Source organism: Aphelocoma coerulescens, chromosome 13 (assembly GCF_041296385.1).
Source record: "Aphelocoma coerulescens isolate FSJ_1873_10779 chromosome 13, UR_Acoe_1.0, whole genome shotgun sequence".
Lineage (NCBI taxonomy): Eukaryota > Metazoa > Chordata > Aves > Passeriformes > Corvidae > Aphelocoma > Aphelocoma coerulescens.
In genome coordinates this window covers 17,944,088-17,971,484 of record NC_091027.1, presented here as the reverse complement: position 1 = coordinate 17,971,484, position 27,397 = coordinate 17,944,088, and the positions used below count along the sequence as shown (strand labels likewise).

At 42.0% G+C, this 27,397-nt stretch overlaps 1 protein-coding gene across 3 annotated transcripts; it reads left to right on the top strand.

The window, feature by feature from the left end:
- On the top strand, positions 1-26,242 carry MATR3 (matrin 3). Of its 3 annotated transcripts, none has more exons than XM_069028974.1 (15): positions 1-90; positions 7,935-9,017; positions 13,338-13,399; positions 14,008-14,049; positions 14,300-14,403; positions 15,004-15,056; positions 15,539-15,664; positions 16,257-16,382; positions 16,571-16,741; positions 17,993-18,124; positions 19,885-19,928; positions 20,396-20,786; positions 22,411-22,804; positions 23,377-23,498; positions 24,960-26,242. In XM_069028974.1, exons 2-15 carry the CDS (start codon positions 8,127-8,129, stop codon positions 25,008-25,010), a joined length of 2,709 nt encoding a protein of 902 aa, XP_068885075.1. In that variant the 5' UTR covers positions 1-90; positions 7,935-8,126; the 3' UTR covers positions 25,011-26,242. The 3 variants fall into 3 exon arrangements, with proteins under 3 accessions (XP_068885075.1, XP_068885076.1, XP_068885074.1); XM_069028973.1 differs by lacking the exon at positions 1-90 and adding an exon at positions 337-425; XM_069028975.1 differs by lacking the exon at positions 7,935-9,017 and having other exon boundaries at positions 13-90.
- Positions 26,243-27,397: the final 1,155 nt, after the last annotated feature.

Sequence of the window (27,397 nt, the reverse complement as noted above, 5' to 3'; positions counted from 1 at the left end):
CCATGCTGCCCCGCGGGAGCGCGGACAATGAGCGGGGCGCGGGCGGCGGGCTGGCGGCGCGCGGTGCAGCGGCGCTCTCGCGAGAGCAGGGTGAGCGGCCCCCACCTCTCGCGAGAGCCGTGCCGGCGGCGCCTCCTCCCCGTCCCCATCCCACATCCCTCTCGGCGGGCGGGGCGGGCGGTCCCGGCCAGCGGTGGGAGCGGCGCGGACTCACCGGCGATACCGGAGCCGAGAGGGGCGGCCGCCGCCGGGCACGTGAGCGGGCGGGCAGCGGGCGGGCGTGCTCTCGCGAGCGCGGCGAGGCGCGCGCGGAGCTCGCGCAGCCGCCTCAGTCCCTCTCTCCCTCCCTCAGTCCCGCCGTTCGTCCGTCCCCTTCCCCCCGCCGCTGGCGCCGCACCGAGCGGGAGGTCCCCGCCGGCCCGCAGGTAGGAGCGGCGCCGCGCTCCCGGCCCGCCGCCATCTCGGGGTCCGGCGGCGGCCGCTCCGCCGTGAGGGGGGGGGGGTGAGGCAGGAGCGGGCGGGGGCGCGGGCGGGCGGGCGCGCGGCGGTCACGCGCAGGCCCGGCCCGGCCGGTGCCGCGGCCCCCGGGGCGCCCCCGCCCGCCGCCAGCCGGTACTGCGGGCGCGCCGGGCCCGAACAAAGCCCCGACTCCCCCTCCCCACCGCCGCCCCCCGGGCCGGGGACAGCGGCTCCTGCTCGGCCCCTCGGCACTGCAGCCGTGACACGGCTCCAGCTGCGCTTCCCGCAGCCTCGAGCTGCCCGAGCGCCCTGCCAGCGCTGCTGGCCCAGCCGCGGCCTCGCAGGCGGCGTTGTTCCTCCCTCCTTCCTTAACTCTCTGAAGGCCCTTAGAGTCAAAAACTGCTGGTTTTGATGTTTATCTGGCGTTAAGAGTTAATGAATTGAGCAACAAGAATCCTGACAGTGCAGCCAGCCGTTTGACTCCTCTTTCTACTCAGTTTCACTTTCATATAATTCAGGCTGTGGTTACAAATCCAGCTGCGGGGGCAGCTTTTCTTCCTGTGATGGATTGATAATGTTCAGTTTTTTTAATGTACGTACTCTTCTTCCAGAGTCAAAGTAACGAGATACAAAGTTCACCTATTCTGAAAACAAGCAGAAGTTAAAAAGAAGTGTCTGGGAGCCTGAAAAACTGCTTTGTTAAATGATAAATGAGGCATTTATGCTGTTGAAAGAAAGCTGAACCATCCCTCAGATTCCAAGTGTGTGGCTGTTTTTCTTTCCACGATGCAGACCTTTGGGAAAAAAGTATCTGATAGTGGTTCAAACTGCTGAAGGACCTTTATTCTTTTTACTCAGCATTAAATTCTTAAGGTGTTTTGAACTGTAGGTGGTCCTGACTTCCTGGAGTCAGATAAGTAGGGAGCAGCTCTGGTCAAAAACGTAAGTTTCTTAAAGCAGTCTGTGTAGTTTTCATGGGGAGAAGAAAAGGGTGCATTTTCAGTAACTTCTTTACAATGAATCTGTTGATCCAGTGATCTGATCTTTTCATACTTATAAAAAACACAATAATATATTTAAGTTTTCAATGTGCTAAAATGATAAATTGTTTTTTTAAAATACACTGGAACGTACTAACATTTTTATTGTATTCCCAAGAAATTAGTGAGCTTCTGTCTTGAATTCTATAAAAACAACTTCCCAAAATGGTTCGTTACTGAATTCTGAGTGGGGATACTGGCGCTCAGACCTTGGACGTGCTTGTGAGGTGATAAGCCAGTGTTTGTACTTGTGCATTGTGCACTTGATGTTACATACATCTTGGAACTAAATGGTGGGGAAAAAAAACCCAGAGAAATTTCTAAATGCGTCCTTAAAATGTGAATATCCACATTCCTGAAGATAAAAACTGAAAATCAGTTAAAGAGGGGGGAAGAAGAGTCGGTCTTTGGGGCTGCAGACTGAAGTTCCACACAACTGTTATATTATAGCCACCTGGTTTATTCAGGACTGATTGGGTGAGAAATTGGGAAATGCTGTGTGCTGCCTTTTGCTAGGACTTGCACATGTCTGCTGAGAGATTTGGTGAATACAAAGGTACTTTGTAATGTAGTACTCGATAGGCTTCTGGGTGCCTCAGCAGATCTGGGGGAGAAGCTTTTGCAAGCAGAACTGCAACGAAATTATTTCCATTCAGTTTGTTAATTTATGAGTGGTTTGTTGTAGCCTCAGTGCTGGTTCCTTTCTTCATCAGCTCTCTGAGTCAACAAGTCTTGAAAACAAAAGCAAATACTTCATGATATTTCTGAACTAATTTAGTTTGTGAGTGCTTAAGTACCATATTGTGCAGTCATAATTTCAACAAAAGGGTTTTTATTTTGAGCAGTGAACCAGTGAAACAGTTCCTTGATTTTTCTCTGCCTCTAGAATACTTCTTGCAGCCTCGTGCAGGAATTCAGCTGGGAAAGAACAGGATTTTATCCCAGCCCTGGAAATGCCAGTAGACAGGCAGAAATTGAGTTTTCCAGATCAGAACACAGAACTGTTCTGTGTGGGGTTTTTGGTTTGTTTTTTTTGGGCTTTTTTTTTTTTTAATGGCAAAATTTGGTCTGGGTTTGGATCACTTTCTCTATGACCTATTTATAAAATTATTGTGATATGTTCTGTGGTTGGAGTCAAAATTTTGGTGCCTGGGGGGCTGTTGGTCACCACATGTGGTGGGAATGGAGGAGGATTGTACCCTCGTTGTGCGTGTTGTGTTACCAGAGCTTCCAGCTGAGATCCCACAGCATTCCATGGAGACTCTGGTTTTGGCAGAGCCCCTCTGTTAATGGCTCCATGGAGCTTTTTGTAGCTGCAGGAACCTGTGTGTATCTATCTTACTGGAGAGTGGGGGCTCTGAAGGTGTCAGAGTGGGATTGAAAACAGTAGAAAGGAATGGCTGGAAGCCATAGAGGTGATCATGTGTTTGTGGCATGGTCACCACAGTGACAGCAGTTACCTGTTGTTTCTGGGTGTTACTTCTTTCCCTTTCCAAAAATACATGGGTTTTGCCTTCTTTCTCTGCTGTTCCTTGCATTTTTTTCCCCCCACTTCTGTTCCTGTAAAGGAATAAATGCACTTTTTAAGTGCACTTCTTACAAAAGAGGGCTGGTTGAATATATTAAATTATATAATGAGCAGAAATAGGAAACCAGTCTCTTTTAGTGTTCCTTTCTGCATTCAGATGTTGAAAACTGTAAGTTCTTTTAAGATTCTTGATTGCTAAACCAGTCATTTTAATTCCCCATTTGTAAATATGCCTGTTAAGATGTCACACTTCTCTGTTCTGAAGCAATCCTCTGTTACAGTCACTTCAGCTCTCAGATTATTTTGTGCTCCTCTGATCAAGGAAGTCCCTGGGATGAAGCTAAACATAATCCTAAGAACTGAAACTCCTCCAGTTGTTGTGCCTGAAACAGACTGGCTAATCTGTACCCAGAAAAAGTGTACATCCAGTGTGCCAGGTGCTCCTGAAGTTTCTGAGGCCGTGACCTCTGAGATGGCTTGAATAAGATGAGTGCTTTTCTTGCATGTGAAACAGCAATATTAAATAACAACTCTGAATACTGTGACCTGAAATGAGCAAGAATCTGCATTTTCTCTAAGGTTGCTGGACAATTCCTCCTTTGCCTTTGGAAAGACAGTGGCCTTTTCTGTATTGTCCAAAAGTTAATCTCTTAGATGTGAAATCCATTTACTTGGTCATTCAGCAACTAGATAACATCTGCTTCTAATTTCCTTGCAAGTTCTTGTTTTTACTACCATTAATTCTCAGAGCAGCATGGGGGGCTGCCTGTCGAAATTCCAGATCTCTTCCCTCAATAACCCTTTTTGCCATGATGTGCTGGAGCCAGTTTTGCCAAGAAGCATAAGAATTCTTCATGGCAGAAGGGATTGCCACACCAAGTATGATGTGTAAGAGAGGAGAAGGAAGACCTTTGTCCAAAGGGCAGACTTCCAAAAACTTGTATGAGACTTTTTTCCCAAGGGTATATACAGTCTGCAAAAACAGTGTGTTCTTACAAAATGAGGGTGTCCTTTTCAGCTTGTAGATAACTTCATGTTTTTACTGTAACTGAATTTATTTGTTTTAATTCAATGTATTTTGAAGTGAAAGTGAAACTGACTAGAAAGTGAAAACAGTTATTTTTCATTTTTAAGACTTTTTTCTGTACATAGTGGAAGAGGAATGGGTAAAAGATGAGTTGTTCTAAGAACAAGATTAACATGAAAATTACAACAACTGTGCATAGGTTAAAACCCCCTGAGAGTGGCAGAAGGAATAGGGAGCTGAGGACTTATTTTCAGCCTATTGGTGTTCTGTATAAGGTGACAAGCTGAGGTTATTGTGTTCAGCATGATCAATATATTCCAAGAATTCACTGAATTAAACCGTTCTCAGGTCAAAATAATATTGGAGCAAGAGTTCTGTAAGCTTTATTGAAAAGACATGTTAAGTTTTACACTAAACGAAAAATCTTTTATAGTGTTTGAAAATCAGCCTTGTATTGGGCTCTGATAATTGTACTCTGTGTAGGATTCAAATTCCTTATTTTTGTTGTCTGCCTTTATAGAAAACTCTTTTGCAACTTGTAGATAAAAATTGTTTTCATTGTCTGCATTTGTCTGGAAATCTAATAGCATTTTGACTTTCAACTTATTTCAAGATTGCTTTATATTATATATTTTCAAATCTTAATATGGCCAAATTTCTGTCCACAGATCTTAAAAAAAGGTGTATCTGAAAGCCTGTCTGTTCCCAGTGTAGCTGAAATTACATGGAGAACAATTAGCATAACACCTTCAACTAACTCGTGTCTGGCTCTCGAGGCAGCTCTGTTCAGTCCTACCCGTCTTGTTGCTGTGACTCAGTTGATGGCACCCTCTCTCAAAAGTTGGCCCTGCTCCATAGGAACCTGTCTCTGTCAGATACTGCCGTGGAACCTCTCCGGAGCAATCAGCACGGGAAGTGCTGCCTTAGGATCTTGTTAAACCTGACCATGTGGAAGTTAAACATCCTCTGGTGTGATGGTAGAGTTCTTCCCCCACCTCGTTCCATTGTCTTCATCGGGTCTTAAAGGATGGGGTTGGTTAGGAGTGGAGTGCAGCAGCCATTGCAAGATGAGTGGTGTGATAAAAGTGGTTTTTTGAGGATATTCAAACTTGTTTATTTAAATGCTCAAGTACCTGATTGAGTGTGGGGCATTTCCTGACTTAGCACCAACTGCCAATTTGTGCTGTGTCTTCATCATACACTTGTCTTGCTGTCCCACTTCATGCTTTTCCATAAGATTGTCTCTCTCTGTGTCTTTGTCTTGCCTTTTCTCCCATCTTTCCTGTTTTTATTTTTCCCTTTGCCCCTTCCCTGGATATGTGCAGCTGCAGGAGCCTGGTGTGGTTCTGGAAAGGCTCTGGTGTGGGTTCTCAGCATGGCACCATCGGGTCCCTGTAGCTCTGGTCCTGCCGGGCCGGGGTGCCATGGGGTTTGTTAAACCCTGCTAATCCCTCCAGAGCAGCACACAATGAACTGCCAGCTGACAGCTGTGACAAGAGGATTAGGGACCGTTTGTTCAAAGAGAAAGGGTGTTCCTGAAAAGTGGAGAACTTTCCTGATTTAGTGGAAGCTTGAATAGTGTGGGTCCTTGCACTAAGAGCAGGACGCAGTGAGCCTGTCCTGACCGCAGGGGTGTCTGTGGAATCGCTGCAGGGTCAGGCTCAGAAGGCCCTCTGGAATACTTGATTTCATGAAGAACCCAGTAAGTTCAGCTTCAAACCATTCTGAAAGTGTGTGAATGAACTAGGAGGAAATTTAGGTGTAAAAATGGAGTAAGGATTAACTTGTAAAATTGCCATAAAAGTGCTTTGAAGAATACTGAATGAATGCAAGATAAAAGCATGGTACCCAGGTGAATATTAGAGTTCCTCTCTGTTTGAACTCAAAAGAGTCTTGATTTTTACAATACAGTTTTTCAATGCTTTCTGTTCAGGTGTCCTCCAGTGTGGCTCCTTTCTCTGGGACATCTCCCTTAGAATTTGCCTGGTATGCTTCTCCTGTGTTCTTGTGTTACTGTTTTCCTCTGAAGCTTTCTACAGTGTTTTTCTGTCTTCTGCCTCAGAACTTTCAAACTTATTTTTATCCCCATGTTTCTCAATCTCTTATTCTTAACAAATGTCACACAGTTAAGCTTCCTTTAAATGACTCCAGCATATGTGAATCTTAAAAATGTAGCTGAAATGAGTTTAGATGCACTGATAACAAAGTACGTAGCAAATTGTATAAAGGAGTTACTTTGCAAAGGTAGAGTTGCGTGAGTTATGTGTATTTTGTGTATTTTTCAGGGAATCCATTAATTTTTTACATAAATGCTAATTTTGTAACGTGCTGCTACTGAGAAAGAAAACCCAAGTGCTATTCAGCTTGGTGCACTGTTGGGACAGGCTGTGGATTGAGCAGGCAGTGGGGATAGAGACCTATTCCTAACCTTGACTTTTTCCTTCTGTTTCCAGTACAAGAGCCATTGCCTTCTGCAGATCTGGTCTCTTCAAGGAAAAGTCCTTGCTTTCATTTTGTCCTTTCCATTCCTCCCCAAATGAACCTGTTCTCTTGGGAGCTGACTTCGTTTGCAGCTGTGCAGTCTGTGCCTGTTTCTTTTCCAAGTGGTTCTGTGTTTGATGTGCTCCTCAGTGGCAGTGCTGGAGAAGCAGAACTGCTCTGCCGACGTTGGAAAGGGCTTTGAGGCGTTGGCGACCCAAGAACAGATTATTCCTGCTAGAGTATTTTCACATGTGTTGCATTGCTTTAAACTTTGTGTATCTGTCCCAAGGCTGGAGGAGGATGGGGTGAAGTATTACAGTTTATTTCTGCTCTGCACTAAAAGAACATTTTATGAAATATATTCATTGCAGCATGCTGTGGATATTGATACGCTGTTTAGTTTAAATTTCATGTAAATGCAGTTGAACCAAATATTTGACTGCTAGGTTAGTATTTTAGTGGGACACCAAAGAGTCACGTCTCTCTTGTGAGCAGTGTTTTAGGATCTTTAACTCCCACAAGTGGTCATGGTATCAGTGCCAGCCCCAGCCAGGCAGTGCTGGTATGAGACAGGGCTGCTGGGATGTTGTGCCATCTCCTGACTCACTGGTTTCTCTTCCTGCAGGAGCAGGATTTTCCTTGGGTCTCCCATCCCAGCACTAAGCCTGACCTTGTTTAGTTTGAGGTCTGAGAGTACAGGCTAATGTCACAGCTGCCGTGTAACAGAGTAAAGAATCCCTTCCGAAATGCTGTTAGCAGTGTAACTGCAATTGGAACAAGAGGTCTTGTTTACTTCCTGCAAAATGTAAAACTTGTTTTTCTTGTTCACATCTGTCTTCACATCAGTAATTGGAATTTTACTGCATAAAGATTGAAAATTATGTTTGGTCTCATTTACAGATCTTATAGCAGAAACTTTTTGCCCAAACTTCAGTTACTTTTAACTTCCTTTCGTCCTGTTCTGTGGTGGTACAGGTTTCATTTTCAAATATGTGTTATATGCCAAAGTCATCTTGGATTCTGTGGGCCTAAGTTTTTTGTGTTCTTCTCACAGACACAGCACAGTAATGTAGGGTATGAACAAAGCCATTAACCAGAGATCAAGGCTTACATGTCAGTAAACTTTATAGATGCTCTCAGACATCCCAAACTTCTGAAATTCACTTTTCTTCAGTGTGAAAGTAGCTTTTTGTGGAAGAAGAGTAGTATGTATAGGAAACACTACTGTATTTTTATCTGCAATAATATATGTAGGTTCTGGGTACCTCTTGAATCTGTTATGTGATAAAAGCCTTGTAAGATTGAGATCTTTAATGTTTTTTAGATCAACATGATGCATAAGTTTAAAACTGCATCTGTTTAAAGGGATTTATGACTAAAACTGCTTGTTTTTCTACAGAATTGTCTGGTGTTTCTCAGCTTGAAGAAGATCTGCAGTCATTATTGATCCTCTTTCTTGGCGTTACCGTTTTTGAAGTGAAGTTTGCCTAGCTTTCTAGTGTGAGCTCTCTTTGCAGCCATCTTAAAAAAAAACTAAAAAAAAAAAAAGAATATTTTTTGATCCATAAAGTAGACAAGCTCTAGTTCTACAATGTCCAAGTCATTCCAGCAGTCATCTCTGAGTAGGGATTCACAAGGTCATGGGCGTGACCTCTCTGCAGGAATAGGCCTTCTTGCTGCTGCTACCCAGTCTTTAAATATGCCAGCATCTCTTGGAAGGATGAACCAGGGTACTGCACGCCTTGCTAGCTTAATGAATCTTGGAATGAGTTCTTCATTGAACCAACAAGGATCTCATAGTGCACTGTCTTCTGGTAGTACCTCTTCCCATAATTTGCAGTCTATATTTAACATTGGAAGTAGAGGTCCGCTCCCTTTGTCTTCTCAGCACCGTGGAGATGCAGACCAGGCCACAAACATTTTGGCCAGCTTTGGTCTGTCTGCTAGAGACTTAGATGAACTGAGTCGCTATCCCGAGGACAAGATCACTCCTGAAAACTTGCCTCAGATCCTTCTACAACTTAAAAGGAGGAGAGCTGAAGAAGGTTATGGTAGAGATGGCAGATCATCCACACGGGAACCACCATACAGAGTACCTAGGGATGATTGGGAAGAAAAAAGGCATTTTAGAAGAGATAGCTTTGATGATCGTGGTCCTAGTCTCAACCCAGTGGTTGACTATGACCATGGAAGTCGTTCTCAAGAATCTGGTTATTATGACAGAATGGATTATGAAGATGACAGATTGAGAGATGGAGAAAGGTGTAGGGATGAATCTTTTTATGGTGAGACTTCGCATAACTATCATAAATTTGACAGTGAGTATGACAGAATGGGTCGTGGTCCTGGTCCCGAGAGATCTCTCTTTGAGAAAAAGAGAGGTGCTCCTCCAAATAGCAATATTGAAGACTTCCATGGATTCTTACCGAAGGGTTATCCCCATCTGTGCTCTATATGTGATATGCCAGTTCATTCTAATAAGGTGAGTTATGCACCAGATACTTCTATTTTCCTTTACGTTGTAGTATCTGTTCTGTTTTTACCTCTTTCTTTAATTATTTCTATGGCCTGGTTGCTTTTGAAATGATCTGAAAGTTGGTTTGAGAGTGAAAAAGTCACTTGGTTTATTTGCAAGGTAATTATTGACAAACATTGTAAACCAGGGCTTTACATTAATGTATTTTATTTGCCCAGACTGCTTAACTTCAAGTCAAACAGCTATCATCTACTGGGATATCTTGTTTATATTTTACATCTACATGTTCTCTTAACCACAAACATCTGGCATTCAAGCAGTTTTGGGGTGGGTTTTGGTATTTTTTTGTTGGTTTGGGGTTTTTTTGCAGTGTATCTACTGTGCCATTCCGGAACCTAGTTTCAGCTCTCCTCCACATCTGTCTTGATTGCTGATTTATATGTAGTTAAGATGCATTCTTGCACAGTTCTGCTTTTTCCCTGTCCAGAGGGAAAGAGTTAATGTAGAGCCCTGGAACTTATTTGCAAAAGTAAAAACCACGTTTTAGATTAGCTCATTCTTGCCTTTTTAATTTCACTTTAACACTCTATCTCATACTATGGCTGAAATTTGTCGTCATTTTTCTCCTTTTTTCACAACTTTCTTAGAACACTTCAGACTCACTTTTTATTGTCACATGTTGCATCTATCCCTGTAGACTCTCCGAGCAATCAGTCTGCTGTTGCAGTATCCTGCTCTGTGTTCCTAGTAGTGTTCTTTACTTGGCTCACAAGTAGAGTGGATCTTCGGGTGTGTTCGGTGATGCTGAGACTTCCCTCTTAAGTTATCCATGACTAGTGCAGCTCTGCAAAGGAAGCAGGTTACTCAAAATGGCCTGTTGATTCAGATGGTATTTTCAGAGCCTTCTCACTTTCAGCTTTTCCAATGTACTCATCTTGCTGTTTTCCAGTATACTAGGCAATTTAATTGGCTAATTGGCTAATACAGTGCCCCTCTTGTCACAATTAGTGGCTAATTAGCTTGAAGGCCTTCAACTGAAAGCGTAATACATGCTATTACTGTAAAATTGATACAATGTGGAATTGCTGTTACTAACCATTTCTTTACAGTTACCTCTCAAAAAGTGCTGTTCTGTACATCTGATCTTTTTGAAACACAAGAATGATTCTGTCCCTGCAAGGAAAGGATCAAACCACTTCTAGAGCACACGCAGTATGGCTCCACCTGATCTGACAGTTTATGAACTTGTGTTGCTTTAATTACTTTTTATATAAAATACAGTAATCCAGGTTTCTTGTCTCCTGTATTTGACATTTATTTTCACAAAAGTTTTAAGTGTTAACAGTTTAGCTGCCATGCTCAGTTCTGTAAAAGGACTTCAGTTGGTTAGATTGAGAACATTAACTTCTGAGGCCCTTGAAGATGACAACCAGTAATCCTGTAAGTAGGGGTCTTTTTAGCTCTTTATTTTAAAGGCTCTTAGTGTGCTTTGGAGTGCAGATCTAATGAAAGGATATCCACATGGAAATACCTTTCCAGGTATGAGAAATACCAAATTCTTTTAACAGCATATAACCTAAGTGGCTGACCTCTTCTGTAACATGTAAAACTTTTTTTTTTTTTTTTTTAGGAATATGCTTTGACTTTAAAACTGCTAGTACATTATAAAATATTTGTGATTAGATCGTCTGGTTCTTATGACCCAAGTTGAGGCTCTGTTTCTAATTTCAGAAACCATGTCACCACAAGAATTTTTCTCTTTCTCTCCTTCTTTCCTCTGCTTTGCATACCCAACCATTACAGAATTCTTTATTTTGTGTCTCCCACAAAATCAAATCAAGTAAAACATAACTTTTAAAGTAATGTGATTTGAGCCGAAATTTATGGAAAGCAGAAAGGGAATGCTTTTCATAGCTGGGACTATGTAAATTTATTACTGTAGTAAAAAAGAAATCTCATTTTCCCCACCTCCAAATAAAAATATCAGAGATTTTTTTAAGTGTTTGATCAAGCCGTGTGTGTATTTTAAATGGAAGCAAGGTGTTAAACATCCTTAGTGTAACTTAAATTGGCAGATTAGTCTTCTTGGTTCTTTTTATTTTAGTGATGTTCTTAATTGCTTCTTTAATTTGATGTGTATATATTTTAGGACCGAGTTTATTTTCTGTCTGTGGAGTAAATTGTGCCCCAATACTCAGGCGTTTTGTCAATCCTGATCCCTTTATCAGGGAATGAGGTGTTAGATGTGGAGGGATTGTTTTCCTGCCAGAGACAAAGGCTGATGCAACCCGAGCAGATGAATTTGGAGGTTGAACACTTGAACCTGGTACATCTCAGAGGGAGAGCCTGGCTGTGGCCCTGAGAGAAGGCTGGCTAAAATTAGGTGCTCGAGTGTGGCCTAATTTTCTGAGGAACAGCATGTCCTCTTGCTTGCATTGACTGAGCCAAAGGGGAATCTGGGTTTTCAGAAACTCAGTTCAGGTTTTCTCTTGCTTAACTTGGGGCCTTTGTGTTAATGAGTTCCTGTAAATACAAATAACCTGGTGCCCCAAAACCTTGGGGAAGGGAGACTTCCAAATGGATGCAGGCAGCAAAGGGAATTCAGATTAAGAATTGTGTAATAAAAAGTTAATGTAGATGAGCTACCGTTGTTCCCTGGGGGAGAAAAAAAATCTGAAGTTAAAAGTCACATCCCCCTTTTTTGCCAACTTAAAACCATTTGAATGAGAATTAAATCTCCCAATCTTTGCCTGTAGTTTGCAGGTAACTTCTGCACCAGTTTAGAATAATTTTAAATTGTGTTCAGACAGATTCAAAGCATGTTATGTCTGGCAGAACCAGCCACTGAGGCTTTACTGACTGTGCACCCAAATGTAGAGGGGTTTGGGGTTTAAAGGACTTTTCTAGAGTGTACTGCTAACACTTGTTAGAAAGTGTTGAACTAAAGAAACTTCATATTGAATGGTTCGTAGATTTTTTTTTTTTGGTGGGTATTTTTCATCCTAATTGGCAGCCTATTTATAGTTGCAGAGCCTACATCTTGTGCAGTTAACAAGAAAAAGTGGTGCTCTCATTTTACATCTTGATAAAGGGGATGATTTAATCTTGCTCCTTGTCAGAAGCATCGTGGAGTAATATTGTAGTACTTTATGAGAGACCTTAAATCCAGGTTTTTCTCCATTGTGGGAAGTGCAGGGTAGGCATTTAACATATGAGAATGCTACAGTGAGCCTTGGGAATGTCTCATTGTACCCAGAAGGATGGCTGCAGTGTGGCAGAGACCAAAATGTGGAGAGATATAAGGAATTAGGAAAAAATCCTTGGTGGGTGCTGAGCAGAAATAGACATTTAAGAAGAGCCACATAAAGCAGTTGTCACTGCACTTTGTGTTCATAGTTGAAAACATGGCTGATAAGAAAAAACCTTCAGCCCCAAGGTTCTTGAGTTACTCTCCCCCCTGTTTATCTCTGCTGGTCCCTTTCCTCCCTGAGGAGCAGCAGTGTGAAGGTCAGGCTGTGGCTCCCAGATGTGCAGCAGGGAAACTCCAGACATTCTGTCACTTCACAAATGGGAGTAAAGCACAGGCTTGTGCTCTTACTTGTAAGAATGTAAAGATGCAGAGATCAGGCACTAAAGTAAATAACTCCCTTTGTAGTTAAAACAGTCTGCAGAGAAAAAGTAGAAATCCCTCATTCCTTTCTAGTGCTAAAACCAGAACCAGGACAAGTTTCATATAGCTGATTTGGTTTAATTTCATTATTTCTCCTTTGTACCATCTTGATTTAGATCTACTTTTTTCCTTGGTAATTCCCCTTGAGTGGTCATATATGTTATATTTCACCTGTTTACTTGTAGTTTGTCCTAGCTATGCACTTTCTTTTAGTCTTTCCTTTCTGAATTCCGTGCAATTTCTTGGCCTCTTTACGGTTCTAAAAATTGGAGTGTTTACTTCATATTAGCCTCTAGAAGTCTGAGGAATGAAGCAGAGAGTGGAGGAAATTCTGAAATGCCTGAAGACAAGCAAACACTCAGCCTTCGGTTCCAAAGGCTGCCATGGCACTCTGTGCCTGGGCTGTAGTTTTCCAGGGAGCTTTGCACTCTGAGGCAGGAGCGAGCCCTGTTCCCCTCAGACGCCTTTTCACTCAGGTTAGGAGGGAAGAGGTAGGTCCAGTGGCAGTGTCTCTTCAAAGCACCACAAACAGATGCCATTATCTATGGATCTGCAAAACTCCAGCTTAGAAGAGAAGATAACTGCCTGTAGGCCATGACTCTGCAGAAAGGACTTGATGTGTGGCTGCTAATTGTGACTTGTTTACTTTGCTGCAGGAGTGGAACCATCACATCAATGGAGCGACTCACAGCCGCCGCTGTCAGCTGCTGCTCGAAATGTATGAACTGGAAGTACAGTAACTGGGGAGGAGGGCTCAGCCTGGGCACAGCACCAGCCCTGCCACAGCTCATGGAGCGCTGGGACGGCACTCAGGCACAGGCTGGGATTGTTGGGGGTCCTGTGCAGGGCCAGGAGTTGGACTGGATGATCCTTGTGGGTCCCTTCCAGCTCAGGGTGTTCCCTGAGTTTAAGTAACTGTTACGTTGCACAAAGCAGGTTTAGAAAACATACCGTGCCTTGTAGGGAATAAAAACAACTTGGAGCATCTTCAGGACAAAAAGGAATCCTAGTTCATAGCTTTGGAATCCTACTGGTGTATATGTAACAGCTGGATCTCAGCAGCTGAGAATCTGTTGTAACTGCAGTTACTGATACCAACTTGGACATTTTTGTTGTAAAACCAGCAGTTCTGCAAACACTAGGGAGTTTGTCCTGAAGAGCAGCATTTTGTCAGTGCTGTTCATGGCTCTGGCAGTGGCCTGGAGTGTTGCCTTTGCTGCAGCTGTGTTACACCTACAGGTATCACTGCTTGGGTGAGAAGTGTTACACACAGGTAGAGGACATTGCATTTTTCTTATATTTTCTTTTAATTTTGTTTCTTTTAAGATACCCAGAATGGAATCCTGACAGTGATTCAGGACATGGAATGTAAGTAGTAATTAATTTTGAAGTATTTATAATTGTTTATTTGAAGCAGAGGACATTCCTAACATTTTATGTGAAACAGCACACCACCTTTGGTTCAGATGGATTCCTCCCTCTGTTTTCTAGCTGAAGGGCAGAGTAAAAGTAGCCTAAGTTGTCTGCATAGAAGCTCTGCAGAAATTAGGGTGTTTTGTGAATGAAAGCTTCACAGTTTTTTGGTTTAAAATGACAGTGTGTTTTCTCCTCTTTCTAGGGGTGATCCTTTTATGTTGCAGCAGTCTACAAACCCTGCACCGGGAATTTTGGGACCACCACCACCTCCATTCCACCTTGGAGGACCTCCTGTTGGGCCCAGAGGTAACATCAACAGGCACCTACCTTTACCACGCTTAACTTCTTTCCACGTTTATTTTTGGTTTTTTTTACTCTTGTTTTAATATGTTACCAGTGTTTTAAAACAACAAAGCAAAATGCTTTTCTGAGCAGTAGAACTGAAATACTTTGGCCAGGGAGGGACTAAACACTGGTACTGACTTCCACACTTCTCATTTCTGCCAGCTGCCAACTCCGTACGGCTGGTGATTTTTAACTGAGATTAATCTAGACGTGTTTAGCACTTGGGTTTTTTTCCTGTCTAGGAGGTTTTTTATCTGTCTTCCAAGTAGCTACATGTTGGTGGAAACTTGGTGGGTGAAACTTGTAAGAATTCATTGTCCTAAGTGGTTTTCCCCCTTATTTCAAGTGAATTTGAGAAATAAATTGGAATAGCAAGTTACAAGAGCTCTGAAATAAATTAAAAGCCTTTTTAGACTGCAATGAAATGATTAGTTTTTAGAACTTGATCTCATTCTGGTTTGGTATTACAAGTGACATATCTTTTAAGAACTCCTGATGAGACATGTTAATCCCAGTCTTACAGGTTGAACTAAGCTTGTTCATTCTTTAAATTTTTTAAAGGAGCTGGAAATGGAAATATGCAAGGACCCAGACACATGCAGAAGGGCAGAGTGGTTAGTATTAAAATTCTTTTTTTAATGCACATTTTTGTTGTGTAATTTTTCTGTGCTTTCTTAAGGTGTGGGGTTTGTTTGTTTTGTTAATGAATTGATTGTCTTTAGAAGGGAGATTTTAGAATTTGTGTGGAAGTACTGAAGCTTTGGCATGAGACTGGGGGTTTGTGGTATTGAGTACTCTAAAAAATACTTATTCCAAAACTGTACAGAACTTCTTTAGACATTTCTCTTTATGATGAAGCTCTGGGTCATGAACTTATGGAAAGGCAACTTTGGCATGACAGGCATCTTCCTCTGGAAATCCCTAGAAATTCTGTGCCTCTCTTGTATGCATCTTGTTTTGGTCACTAGTGAAGATAGATATAATAATTTTTTTTAAATAGAAAAAGTTAAACCATTAGAGCAGAGCATTTCCAGCTTTCTAGGTTTGCTGGTACAGGGGTTTTTCATGCTGTGTACATGTGCTTTGTCTTCAACAGGAAACAAGCAGAGTTGTGCACATCATGGATTTCCAGAGGGGAAAGAACTTGAGGTATCAGCTGCTTCAGCTCGTTGAACCCTTTGGGATAATTACAAATCACCTGATTCTAAACAAAATCAATGAGGTAAGGTTGGTTCCCAGGGCACTGCTGGTGGGGTTGGCTGATGTCTCTGGTGGGCTTTGTTCTTGTAAAAGGACTTGCTCAGCTACTAAGTTGAGATGGGACTTTTGTCATCAGGGTCGTGTGGGAAGGGAGGAGTGTGTTTCCAGAAATGTTGCACTACTGCATTTTCACTTAAATATTGAAAAATCTCCTCCTTGTTGGTTGTTCATTGCTTTCTCAACACCACCACATTCTGCTCTTATTCTAAAACTGTCTAAAAACTTACTTGGTCTTAGTTTGTATTATATAGTGTGTCTTATTTTGAAGTGTAGAAAAAGGCAATACCATAGAAGTGAAAAAGCAGGAAGCAGTTGAATGTTCTGAATCCAAATCTAGGTGGAATGTAAACAAACAAAATAATTCTGTTTGTGCACCTCAGGAAAGTATCTGAAATTCATGCCGAGTTCTGCAAGTCAGTTCATGTTGCAATCAGAAAGCAGTTTTCATTTCTGATGCAGTTGTTTTTAAAAGACAGAATGGAAGAGCTTGAAATTTTGAAACAAAATTAGCTTCCCGAAGGAGCAGCATGTAATTTGGTTTTGTATGATTTCAGGCATTTATTGAAATGTCAACCACTGAAGATGCCCAGGCTGCAGTTGAGTATTACTCAACAACACCTGCCCTGGTGTTTGGTAAACCAGTCAGAGTCCACTTGTCACAGAAATACAAGAGAATAAAGGTAAAACACTTCTGCTATTTTTAGCACTGCCTTATTTTAATCTGGGGCAGTCAGGGCTATGAGGCTGCTGCGTTTAAGTTATTCTTAATTTCTGTACTTTTCAGTTGCATCAAATTAATCAAGGGATAGTCACCCACGTATATTTTATATATAGGTCTTGAAAAAATGTCATTCCCTTTTTATCTTAGAAACCCGAGGGTAAACCTGACCAAAAGACCGAGCCACCAAAACCAGAACTTGGTCGTGTGATCCACCTGAGCAACTTACCCCACTCAGGATACTCTGACAACGCCGTGCTCAAACTGGCTGAGCCCTACGGGAAGATTAAGAACTACATCCTCATGAGAATGAAAAGCCAGGTAACTGCAGGGGAACACGCCTGGGGGAGGCTTTGAAGGGAGTTTTAACTGAATGAAGGCATTACACACCTTCAGCTGGGACGTGTGTAGACTTTTTGCTGAGGCAGATGTTTGGAAATGACCCAGGGTCTGTCTAGGTGGGGGGTTGTTATGGAGCTTCCTGTGAAGTGTCCCTGGAATATGTGCTGCTTTAAAAACAGGAACAGGCCTCAGCTGGAAAAAGGTATTTTAGCATGGAGGCTTAATTATTTGATTATGCAGATTTCTTGGAGTCTTAGGGTGAAAAGCCACTACCTACGAAACATTAACAAATATATTCCACTGTTATATGTTTCTTTTATTTAACCTTTATTTTTCATTCTTTAAAGAAAAGCAGTCCTGCTGTGGCTCTCTAGCTTGGAAAAGAAACGTTTGAAGACAGGCCATTGCATGTGTATAGTAAAATGCTTTGGATGTGCATGGCCGTGATTTCTATAAATAGACAGGAGTTTAAACTATTTAGCTCTAGTTTTTTTAAGCTTTACTGTCCCAGTTCATTGCTCCCGTGAGTTAAATAGGAAGTTCCACTGCTTTTTCAAAGAGATGGGTGCCTGAATCCCCTAATGCTACACTTGAAAAGTGAAAAATTACTAGACTATTGCATGACCCCTAGGAAGTCCTCCCTGACCTTATTTCACTGGAAAAACAAAATCCCTTGCTTTACAAGTTGGCTGCTGAAACAGCTTTCAGTTTTTTGGCAAGGATACTCTAACCCAGATGTGTTTGTTTAAAGCTCATTCAGCAACCTTAGTGTGCCATAGGCTTGTTCCCAGGAGGATCTCCTCACAAAGCTGGAGGAGCAGCAGTTGCTGCCTTTCTGTTTCAGGCTTCTCTCAAAAACAAAAATAAAATACTGGGGTAGTTTCACATCTCCCCTGAAATTCCCAGGTACATAAGCACTAAATAAGAGTTTCATTGCCCTGATATGTTTTTATTTAAATAATATTTTAGGTAGTGGAGACTTTTTTGACAGATTATTTAAATGCTTGCTTAATTTCAGAGCTGTCTCTGGGACAGATGTTACTGAATTAAAAAGCTGAGGTTTGCAGAGCACTTGGGTAAATGTTAAAGTGTTTGGAGAGGATGGATGTAATTAAACCTCATCATTTTGTTTCAGTATTTGGAAGTGCTGTGTTTTAAGTTAAATAGCTTTGCCTGAAAAAGTGTTGTGTGTTTCAGAGTCCCTTTTCATGTGTGTTGTAATCTTTTCAGGCCTTTATCGAGATGGAGACCAGAGAAGATGCTTTGGCCATGGTTGAGCACTGTGCCAACAAAGCACTTTGGTTCCAAGGCAGATGTGTGAAAGTGGATTTATCTGAAAAGTACAAGAAGCTGGTGTTAAGGGTAGGGAGTGTTTTTACTTTTTTAATTGAAGATGTTTTGATTGTTGTTGTAGTCATCGTGGTACTTGTATCTTGTCTACTTCAGTGTGTCAGACAGTGGTTTAACAAAAGCAGCTAAAGCAGTGCTCATGGCTTAAACAAGAGAGGGAGATACTGGAACCCTGGGTTTAGAGAATTTAGGTTTCTGGGATATAATTATATATGTGTGTAACAATATGGAGGATTTGGGGTATGGATTTGTCCTTCATCTTTTCTCCTTCACAAATCTGGCTGTTCTGGTATTGGGTCAAAAAACGCACACTGCGGGTCATGAATAGATAGTTATTGGATTCTAAATAAAAACATATTACTCAGTGTTTTATAATTGGGTGATTTGGACTTTAAAAGGCCTTGAAAGTTAGAACTCACAGCCACTTTCCACCTTGTTAACTTGGAGGCACACTGTGCAGCTGTGCTCTAGATAAGAAATAATAAACATCTAAGTCCGAAGAACAACCTGGCCTCGTCTGCCTTTTAATCCGAACTCTGACTAAAAGAACTCGTGATTCAGAGGTAAAATGAAAACAGAGAAATTAACAGGGAAGTAGATGACAGCCGTTTCTTCCAGAAAACTCGGTGTTACTTGTAAAATGAACAGTTGGCTCTAATATTTTCTGGCTCCTCAAGTGCAGTTACTTGCCATGAGTGTGATGTTATGAGGCCTAGAACCAGTTAAAGGATATTGCTTTCAGATTAAACAAAACCCAAACACCTACTATAATCCAGATTTTAGAGTAAATTATGTAGATTTTAATTAAGATTACTCCATTTAGAACATTCTGTCAAGTGGGTTCCTTTATTTTTCTTCCTCTGAAAATGAAGAAGGTTTGTGGAAACTTTTATCAGAATGGCACCTCTGCCTGTGCAGCTCATTTAAAGGAGGGAAGGGTTGACTGAAGGAGGGTTTTTACATAGCACCAGGGTAATATTCATGCAATTGTAAGTTTTTCTTGATCACACTGGGACAGTAGGTAGAAAACTGAGATGAGCTCAGTTGGTCAGAGCATGGTGCTGATAATGCCAGGGTTGTGGGTTCAACCCCTGTGTGGGCCATTCACTGAAGAGCTGGACTTGATGATCCTTATGGGTGCCTTCCAACTCCAGAATATTCTGTGATAATATTAAAGTTTTGTGGTAATAAAAGCAGGAGAAATCTGAATTGTCAGGCTGTCTCCTAGAAAAATCAGCTTTGTTGTGGAGCATGAAGAAATCTTAGTATTGCACTAACGGGTAATGCAGCATATTGAACACTTAGTGGCAAATGGAATAGATTTCCTTGTTACTGCCTGCAAGTGACATTTCCTGTCCAATAATTCATAAACAGGTGAAGTGGTGGGAGTCTGCTAAAAGTGTCCCACTAATGATAGGGAGAAAAGTACAGATTAGGACTGATCTGTGCCAGTGTCTGCACTACATGCTCTTGGTTCATAAACAAACCAGGAATTGTATGTGAATTTTCTGGAGCAGGATATCCCATTTGTTTTGTATCAAATAACTGGTAATTAGTGTGAATAAAGGCAGGGGATTTCTAGGTTGGTCAGGTCCTGTCTGAAAAAAAATAAGAGTTTACTGATCAGCTGGTGGGTGGCATGGGTAGAGTCCCTGGGGTTAATGTAACTGCAAGCACTTGGCTGGATTGGATTCTGGTCTGAATTAATGCTGCAACAGTTGTGCAAGTCATTCTCTGCTGTGACTCACAGATTTTTTTAAATTTTATTTTAGATTCCAAACAAAGGAGTTGAACTGCTGAAAAAGGATAAAACCAGGTAATTTCCTATTGTTAAAGCATAACGATGTTTAAAAGAAATATGAAAATACCTTATTCAGAGTATAGAAACAATACAAAAGAGTCAGGCAGGCTTTGAGATCGAACGGTTGTTGTTGTGCCCAGAGATGAACTGTTCATGATACGCTACCCACCCTCTTCCTCTATCGATGGAGATTTCACAGCCTCTTCAGGCTCCTCAGGAAATCCTTTGCAGTCCCTAATTAGCCTTTCCTTCCTGCAATTTAAACCCACGAGCAGTTGTCCTGTCTTGTAAGGATAATTTCTCCTTGGAGCAACCTTTTGTATGTCTGAAGAATGGTGTCCTTCAGGGTTTCCCTCAGCCTTCCATTTTCTGAGCTGAAACACATAGTTTCCAGGCTTGTCTAAAGAAATACGATCTTTTTCTTTAGTAATTTCTGGATTCTCTCCAGGTTTACAAGCAACAATGTTCTTTGTTCTTTACAGAAAGAGAACATATTCCCCAGACAGCAAAGATTCTCCCAGTGATAAGAAGTCCAAAACAGAAGCTGCTCAGAAACCTGAAAGTGGCAATGCAGAAGAAAAAGCGAAAGAGGAGAAACAGGAGGATGCTGCTGAGCCTTCAGGTGCCAAAAGTGGGGAACAGGCAGAGCAAGACGAGCCCAGTTTACTTCTGGAGTCTGAAGATGAGCTGCTGGTGGATGAGGAGGAGGCAGCAGCACTGTTAGAAAGTGGCAGCTCAGCAGGAGAGGATGCAGATGTTGCCAATTTAGCTGATGTGGCTACTGAGGAAAAAAAGGACACCCCTGATGATGCAACTGTAAAAACTGAGGGGAATGTTGCGGCCACTCCAGCAGCCAAGAAAAAGCTTAAAAAGGTAATTCATACTGCGAGGTACTGAGTGGGGGAAGCCCAGTCTAACTTAGGGAGCACACCATATACATTCTGTTGCAGAGCCCCCTCTTTGGGTCTTTAAACCACCTTTCTGGAGAGGAACAGGTGTTAAATGCTCCTGTGAAGGAAATGGAAGGTCTCACTGGATGTAACTTGCACACGGACTCAGTTAGAAATCCCTGGTTCTGTTTTGACAGAAGCCTTTGACTTGTGGGCTTCTACCCTTGTTGCTTGCTGGGGATTTGCTTGCTTTTCTCTTCACCCCTTTTTTGACTAATACTTAGCTAGGAACTGTGTTCTCCCCAGCAGTTTCTCAGAGAACTGGCTGTAGTTACCCTTGAGCCCAGAAATGATGTGTTAAAGTAATGTACTGGGGACTTGAGGCTAATCTGGGTTTGGACAGAGTTGTATGTACAGCTACACCTTACACTGAGAGACAGGCAGGGCCGTCTGCAGTTAGCCAGGGCCCCTTTCCCACTGGAGAAAGAAAACAATTGGTTTCAAGGTGTTTCCAGTCACAGGGTACTTGCTGTGAATTCCCTTTTTCTCACCACATGATCCCACACTCTTGTAGGTTTTATGTCCTACCTGCTTTGTTAATCATACTCACTTCCATGGAGTAGTGTGCAAAGTTTTAGTAATTTGTTGACTTGGAATGTTGTTTTGCAAGAAAGTCAGGCATGTTCCTAATTAATGAATGAGATGTGCATGGATCTCAGTTTTGGGGGATCCTTGTCAGGAGCCTGGTTAATGGTGCTGAGATGGATACTGGCGAGGCAAATGGCATTTCCTGGTTTTCTTAGTGCTCCTTATTAGCATGTGGGCATTGGCTGTGATAAACTGCCTCAGACCCAAACTTCATTCCTTGAAGACCTGCATTCACAAAGCTAGTGCTGTTTCAGTCCTCGCAGTTGCTGTTAAGTATGTGGAATAGTGGTATCTCTGTATCGGCAGAAACACTTCTAAAAATTCAGGATTTAGACAGTCCCTCTTCTAATGAAACCTGGATTTTAAGAGGCCTTCACAGTTTGGGTGGTTGGTGGGGTTTGGGTTGGTTTTTGTTTGGTTTTGTTTGTGTTTTGGTGGTTCTTTATATGTGGATGCTCTAAGCTTTCTACTGGCTGAAAAGAGCTTTTAATTATTTTTAATGAACTTTCATACCATTAGCAGGGACAGAATAGTTCTGGTAAGGTTTTACCTGCTAGTCAGGCATGAATTCAAGGATCTTACGGGACTCTCAAATAGAAACAAAATTTGTGCGCTCCAAAATGACTTTCACTTAAGGTACTCATGTTAAAAGAACTTTCAGCTTAAGAAATTTAAGTGGTTTTTGTCTCTGTTCTTAAGTTGAAATCATGTTGCTATGGTGAAACAGTGGCCACTCCTGATGCAAAAAAAAATAATCATTCTGAAATGGAATCCTTGATTCTGGGGCAGTGGGGTCCAAAAAGATCTGGATAAACCTCTGCATCCTTGAGTAACAGTTTGAGTGAGCGAGGTAGGTCTTGGAGGAGGAGTTTGGAGAAGATATTTCTGTTCTGAAGCTTAGGAGAGTTTGAGGGGAGCACTGCAGCCTGAGCTGACGCGAGGCCCCGTTCTCCCCACAGCGCTATGTGGGCGGCTTCCCGCGGAGCATGGAGGGCTTCGTCACCCTGGACGAGGTGGGCGACGAGGAGGACTTGGACCACCAGAAGCTCCGCAAGTCGGGCCTGGCAGTGAAGGCTGCGGGCAAGAACGAGGACAGCCTGGCAGAGATCAAGGTGGACAAGATTGAGGAGCCGGAGCAGGAGAACGAAACATTAGAAAACGGAACTAAAAGCGAAGAGAACGCCAAGGCTGAGAGCGTTGAAGGTTCTGATGCTGCGACAGCACAGGATACTGAGAAAAATTCCCAGGAAAACACAGACCCCCAGGGCGAGCAGGAAACAAAGAGTGTCCAAGAGAAACCTCTTGTCCCAGATGAGTTTAGGATTGGGCCATACCAGCCAAACATTCCTGTTGGTAAGGCTGTTTCCATTTCTTCTCCAAAATGTCTCTGTGCATTGCAGTAGCATTTCTCATTTCATCTGACTTTTATTTTTGGCAATACATTGCCCCATAGCCTTTCATTTTAGGGCTTCCCCCTCCTCCCCTTTCTTCACTCCTGCCCTAAACCGAGTATTTTCTTTCTCTTTTCCTTATTTTCATACCGTTTTTCATAACACTTTCCTTAGGCAGAAATTGAAAGAGGTATCTTCTAGCAACACAAATTCAATTGCTAGCACAAAGCACAACAGTGGTAATAGTTCAGTCATGTTAAATACTCCAAAACTGATCACAAAACATTGTGAGTTCTTTTGAAGGAACCAATAAAATGGGCCCTTAATCTGAAAGGTTGCTTTTTAAATAAAAAAAAAAAGCCTGCGCTACTAGGCCCCTGCTTGACTAAACTAAACCAGAGACTTTTAAAGATAAAGCAGCTTTTAATGTAAAGTGAATTATGGTTTTAAGATTTAGCTGAAATGACATATGACATTAAAAGAAATGATGTAGAGTAGATCTCTTAGTTTATTTTGTGGTGTTTACTCCTCTAGGTGTGAATTATGTGGTACCCAAAACAGGGTTTTATTGCAAATTGTGTTCCCTGTTCTACACAAATGAAGATGTTGCAAAAAAGACCCATTGCAGCAGCCTTCCTCATTATCAAAAGTTGAAGGTAAGGCAAAAACTTGTTCATTTTAAATGGCTTGATTCTTTCTGGGGAATAGAGCTCAACGAGACTGGACTGAGAATAAAAATACCCTTCAGGCAGTGGAAATTGGCTTACTCTATAACTTTTAACTCTAGGTAGACCTCTCCAAAACTTCATCTTGTGAAAATAATATGCAGAATATACAGTTTAAAGAGGGGCTCCAGCATTTTTTTTTATCTTGTAAATTTGGATTAAAGAGGGAATTCCAATTGGAATAAGGCCAGGCTTAGAAGTAGCGATGCAGAGTAAATACAGATGGCCCAGATCCCTTCCAGTTGTCCCTTAGAGAGTGTTTTTAACCAGTCAGCAAAGCTTAAGATTAAGTTTTTATATGTTTAAAAAGACAAAAACCTTTGCAACTTCTGATTTTGTGAGCATTTTTTACATTTTCTAACTGGATGAGGTATCACATGATTGCATGGCATGAGTGACAGTGCTGCTGCTGTAACCTCATACTGTGAGCTGCAAACATCACCTCCAGGAAAGGGCAATCCCAAAGGAATTCTGATGGTCCTGCAGTGTCACATTAATGCATTTTGTAGCAGTTGGTTGTTCCCTGAGCTGAAAGCAAAACCCAGGGGCTTGACAGAGGAGGAGAATGTGGCACCTCAGGCTCCAAACACTTGTCTTCTTGCAGTAACAGGGAACCCTAAACAAACAGAGGGCCCAGGAAGGCACATAGCACAAAAATTGTCACCAGACAAACAACACTGTGAAGGAGTAGATCAGAAAATCAGTTCCCACGCAGGATCTTGTAGGAAGAAAACCCACCTCATCCATCACCATAGTGTTTTTTTCTTTTTTTTTCCATTGAGGTACCTGCTTATGGGACATTAAAGCCTTGATGTAAAAAGGGAAGGGGGGAAATAATGCCGATTTGTGAACTGTATTACTGTAATGAAACATGACTTGCTTTGCTTTTTCCATGGTAGAAATGATTAGTGAACTGCTCGTGGGTGACTGTGGGACAATGGTGGGGTTTGGAATTGGGGAGGGGGGGGGGGGGAATGCAGCTTCTGTTTCACAGTGGCTCTTCTGGAGCTGGGAGTTTCCTTTTCTTGGAGAGCGGGATAAATTAAATAGGTGAATTGATGTTGCTACCAAATGTCATCAAAATGATAACAAATTAATCGAACTTCCAAATTAACCCTTCTCCAGGGAGGGGAGATGTTGTGTCCCTGCCTCTGTAGAGGGCATATTCTACTCAGGTAAGTGGCACAAGGGGAAGGAATTCCCTTGGCTTGGAAGGAGAGCTCCACTCCAGGGCAGGCAGAAGTGCCAGCCTGGTTAGTTATGACCTTTGCAATTGCAATTAATGTTCACAGATTTTAAACTTGGAAATTGGACTTATGATTCTGTTCTTTATGTTGTGCCCGTGAGAAACTCTTTAAATATATCCCAAATGTAACTGCTTTCTTTCAACAGAAAATTCTGGATAAAATGGCGGAAGACTACAGGCAAAAGAAAGAAGCTTAAAAAGAAGGAAGGATGTAAGAAAAACGTGGCTTTGTTTTTAATGTTAATCTTTTTTAAAAGCAGTACAAGTAGTAGATGGAATTACTGTATTCTTTTTTGTTTTAGTGAGATACAGTAGGCATTATAGGTCTGTTCATGTGTTAAATGTTGTAGCAAAAAGCATATGCAGTTAAGTTAATGACAACGATTTGTTCTTAATGTGAGAATGGCAACAACTTTTCGTTTGACACTTCAAGCTATTACAGAGAAAAAAACCTTGCACCCTTGTGGAAGGCTCATCTATGAGAAGAAAACTGCGTTTAAATGAAACTTACTACTTTCAAGCTTCAGAAACTGTCTCTCAATTCCATTCTGAATAAAAAATGAAAAGTAACACTGTATTTTTATTTTATCTAGAACATTCCGTATTTTGGTCTGAGCCTAGCAGCTATTTGATTTTTAGTGTAAGGCTGTCATTGCATTTCACTTTGGAAAAGTCTTTAAATGTAAGTTGCATTTTTAAATGTTGAATTGGAGTTTCTTTTAATGTCACTGCTGTTATCTATAGCAAATAGGAAAATTAGTGATTAGTCAGCTTTACAACTTTGTGATTTTTTTTTCCTAAGCTCTTGCTAGACTTTCCTATTCAGCTATTCCGTGTATTTTTAGTGAGAAGTAAATGCCCATTCTCTGACCAGTATTATTTCCTCGAGCTCTTCCTGCTTTTACTTGAATCTCGTCGCTGTCGTACATCTCTGGTATATCAAAAGCAGCATTGGAGTCCTGAAAGGGACAAAGGTATCTTTATATTCTACACATGGAAGTTTTCATACTTGCATTTTAACACCATTTTTTTGTTAAAACCTGGTTTTGTCAAGACTCTTTAGAACTGTGCTCTTAATGTACCTGCACATGTGAGATGTGAACAGGAATTTGCATGTGTAACCTGTGTTTATCTGTAGTTTTTGTTATTTACTGCTTATTTGTGACTTCAGGTTACTAAAGTGATTCCCAATAAACAAAGCTAGGCCACAGTGATTTGTTATAGATGTTTGGCATGTTAACCAGTGTGTCTGCTGAACTCTTTATCCTGTGTCATGTCACCACACCAAAACTCGAGCTCTCTTTTTAAAATGTGCATGTTTTTAACACCTGTGCTTCAGCAGCTTCCCGCTTAACTTTTCTTTCTCTTCCTAAACCTTCTTGCGTTTCCAAACAAATTAAAATATCACTTGTTAAAACTCTGGTAGGTATATTCTGCTGACAGTTTTATTTCTGGAGTTTTGGGGTGTTCTCATCAAAGCTGAAGTTGAAGCCACATCGCATTCATGAGCATAAAAGAGACTGGGCCCAATTCTTCCAGGCTGAGCCTCCACCAGTGAGGATTTGGGGCTTGGAAGGGGTTTGGGATGCAGGAGGCTGAGTGTTGATGAAGTTATAATGTCGTTAAGCAGACACACCCAGCAGGTACAGGACAGTCTGTTGTGTGCAAGTCAAGCCTTGAGAACTTGTTTTTCCAGCTGTGACTTTGTGTTGCACCCTCACCCAAGGGGCTGCAGTCCCTCACAGAGCTTGAGCCACCTCCTTCGAGGGCAGCAGGTTCTCTGGGGCCCCGGGAGAGGGGAGAGGTGCTGAAGAGCAGCTCCCGTGCAGGGTTTGTTTAAATAGCACATCCTAATGAAGTCTTACCAGGCAGTGACTCATCCTTGTACAGAGAGCAGCTCCTGCTCTGTGCACAGCGACACTCATTAGAATGCAAAATGGTGTTTGGGTTTGTAGGAAATGGATTAAATGTCAGGCTGTGATAGAATCTTAAAGCTTTTTGAGGCCCCTGAAAGAAATCACAGGCAGCAGCAGCCCTGCACTTAGAACAGAACTAAGTCCCAAGGATGGGCTTGGAGCCCCAGTTAGGGTGGCATTTGTCACTCACCTCTCACTGAGAGGCTGCTGAGTCCCTCAGCCAGGCCTTGGCTGCAGAGCAGCCGCCCCTTCACTCTGAGAGATTTGTTTCAAAGGTCTTCATCTTCCCCAGGCCTTTTAAGTTTCCTTACAATGTGCATTTAAGATTAATGTCTTGAAATATTACATTTAATTTTTAAATAGCCTTTTGTTAGCTAATACCTGTGCTGATCTTGTACCCTGTGTGAGTGCTGACCTGTGTACATGTACACGTGTACATCATGTTTAGTGTCTAAACCTACACCTAGGAATGCTTTAAGTGTAAGGATGCTTTTACATGTCAGAAACTAAATCAAACCCACTGCTTTTGCCAAGGGTCTTCTGTTTCCATGCAAAGGTCAGGGAGAATACAGCCCCTGGGGTAATTTCTGAGGAAGAGCTGCCAGAAAATCCTGATCTTGAGGACAGATGCGAGATGCACACATGGGTGCCAGGGGCTGGTTATCTGG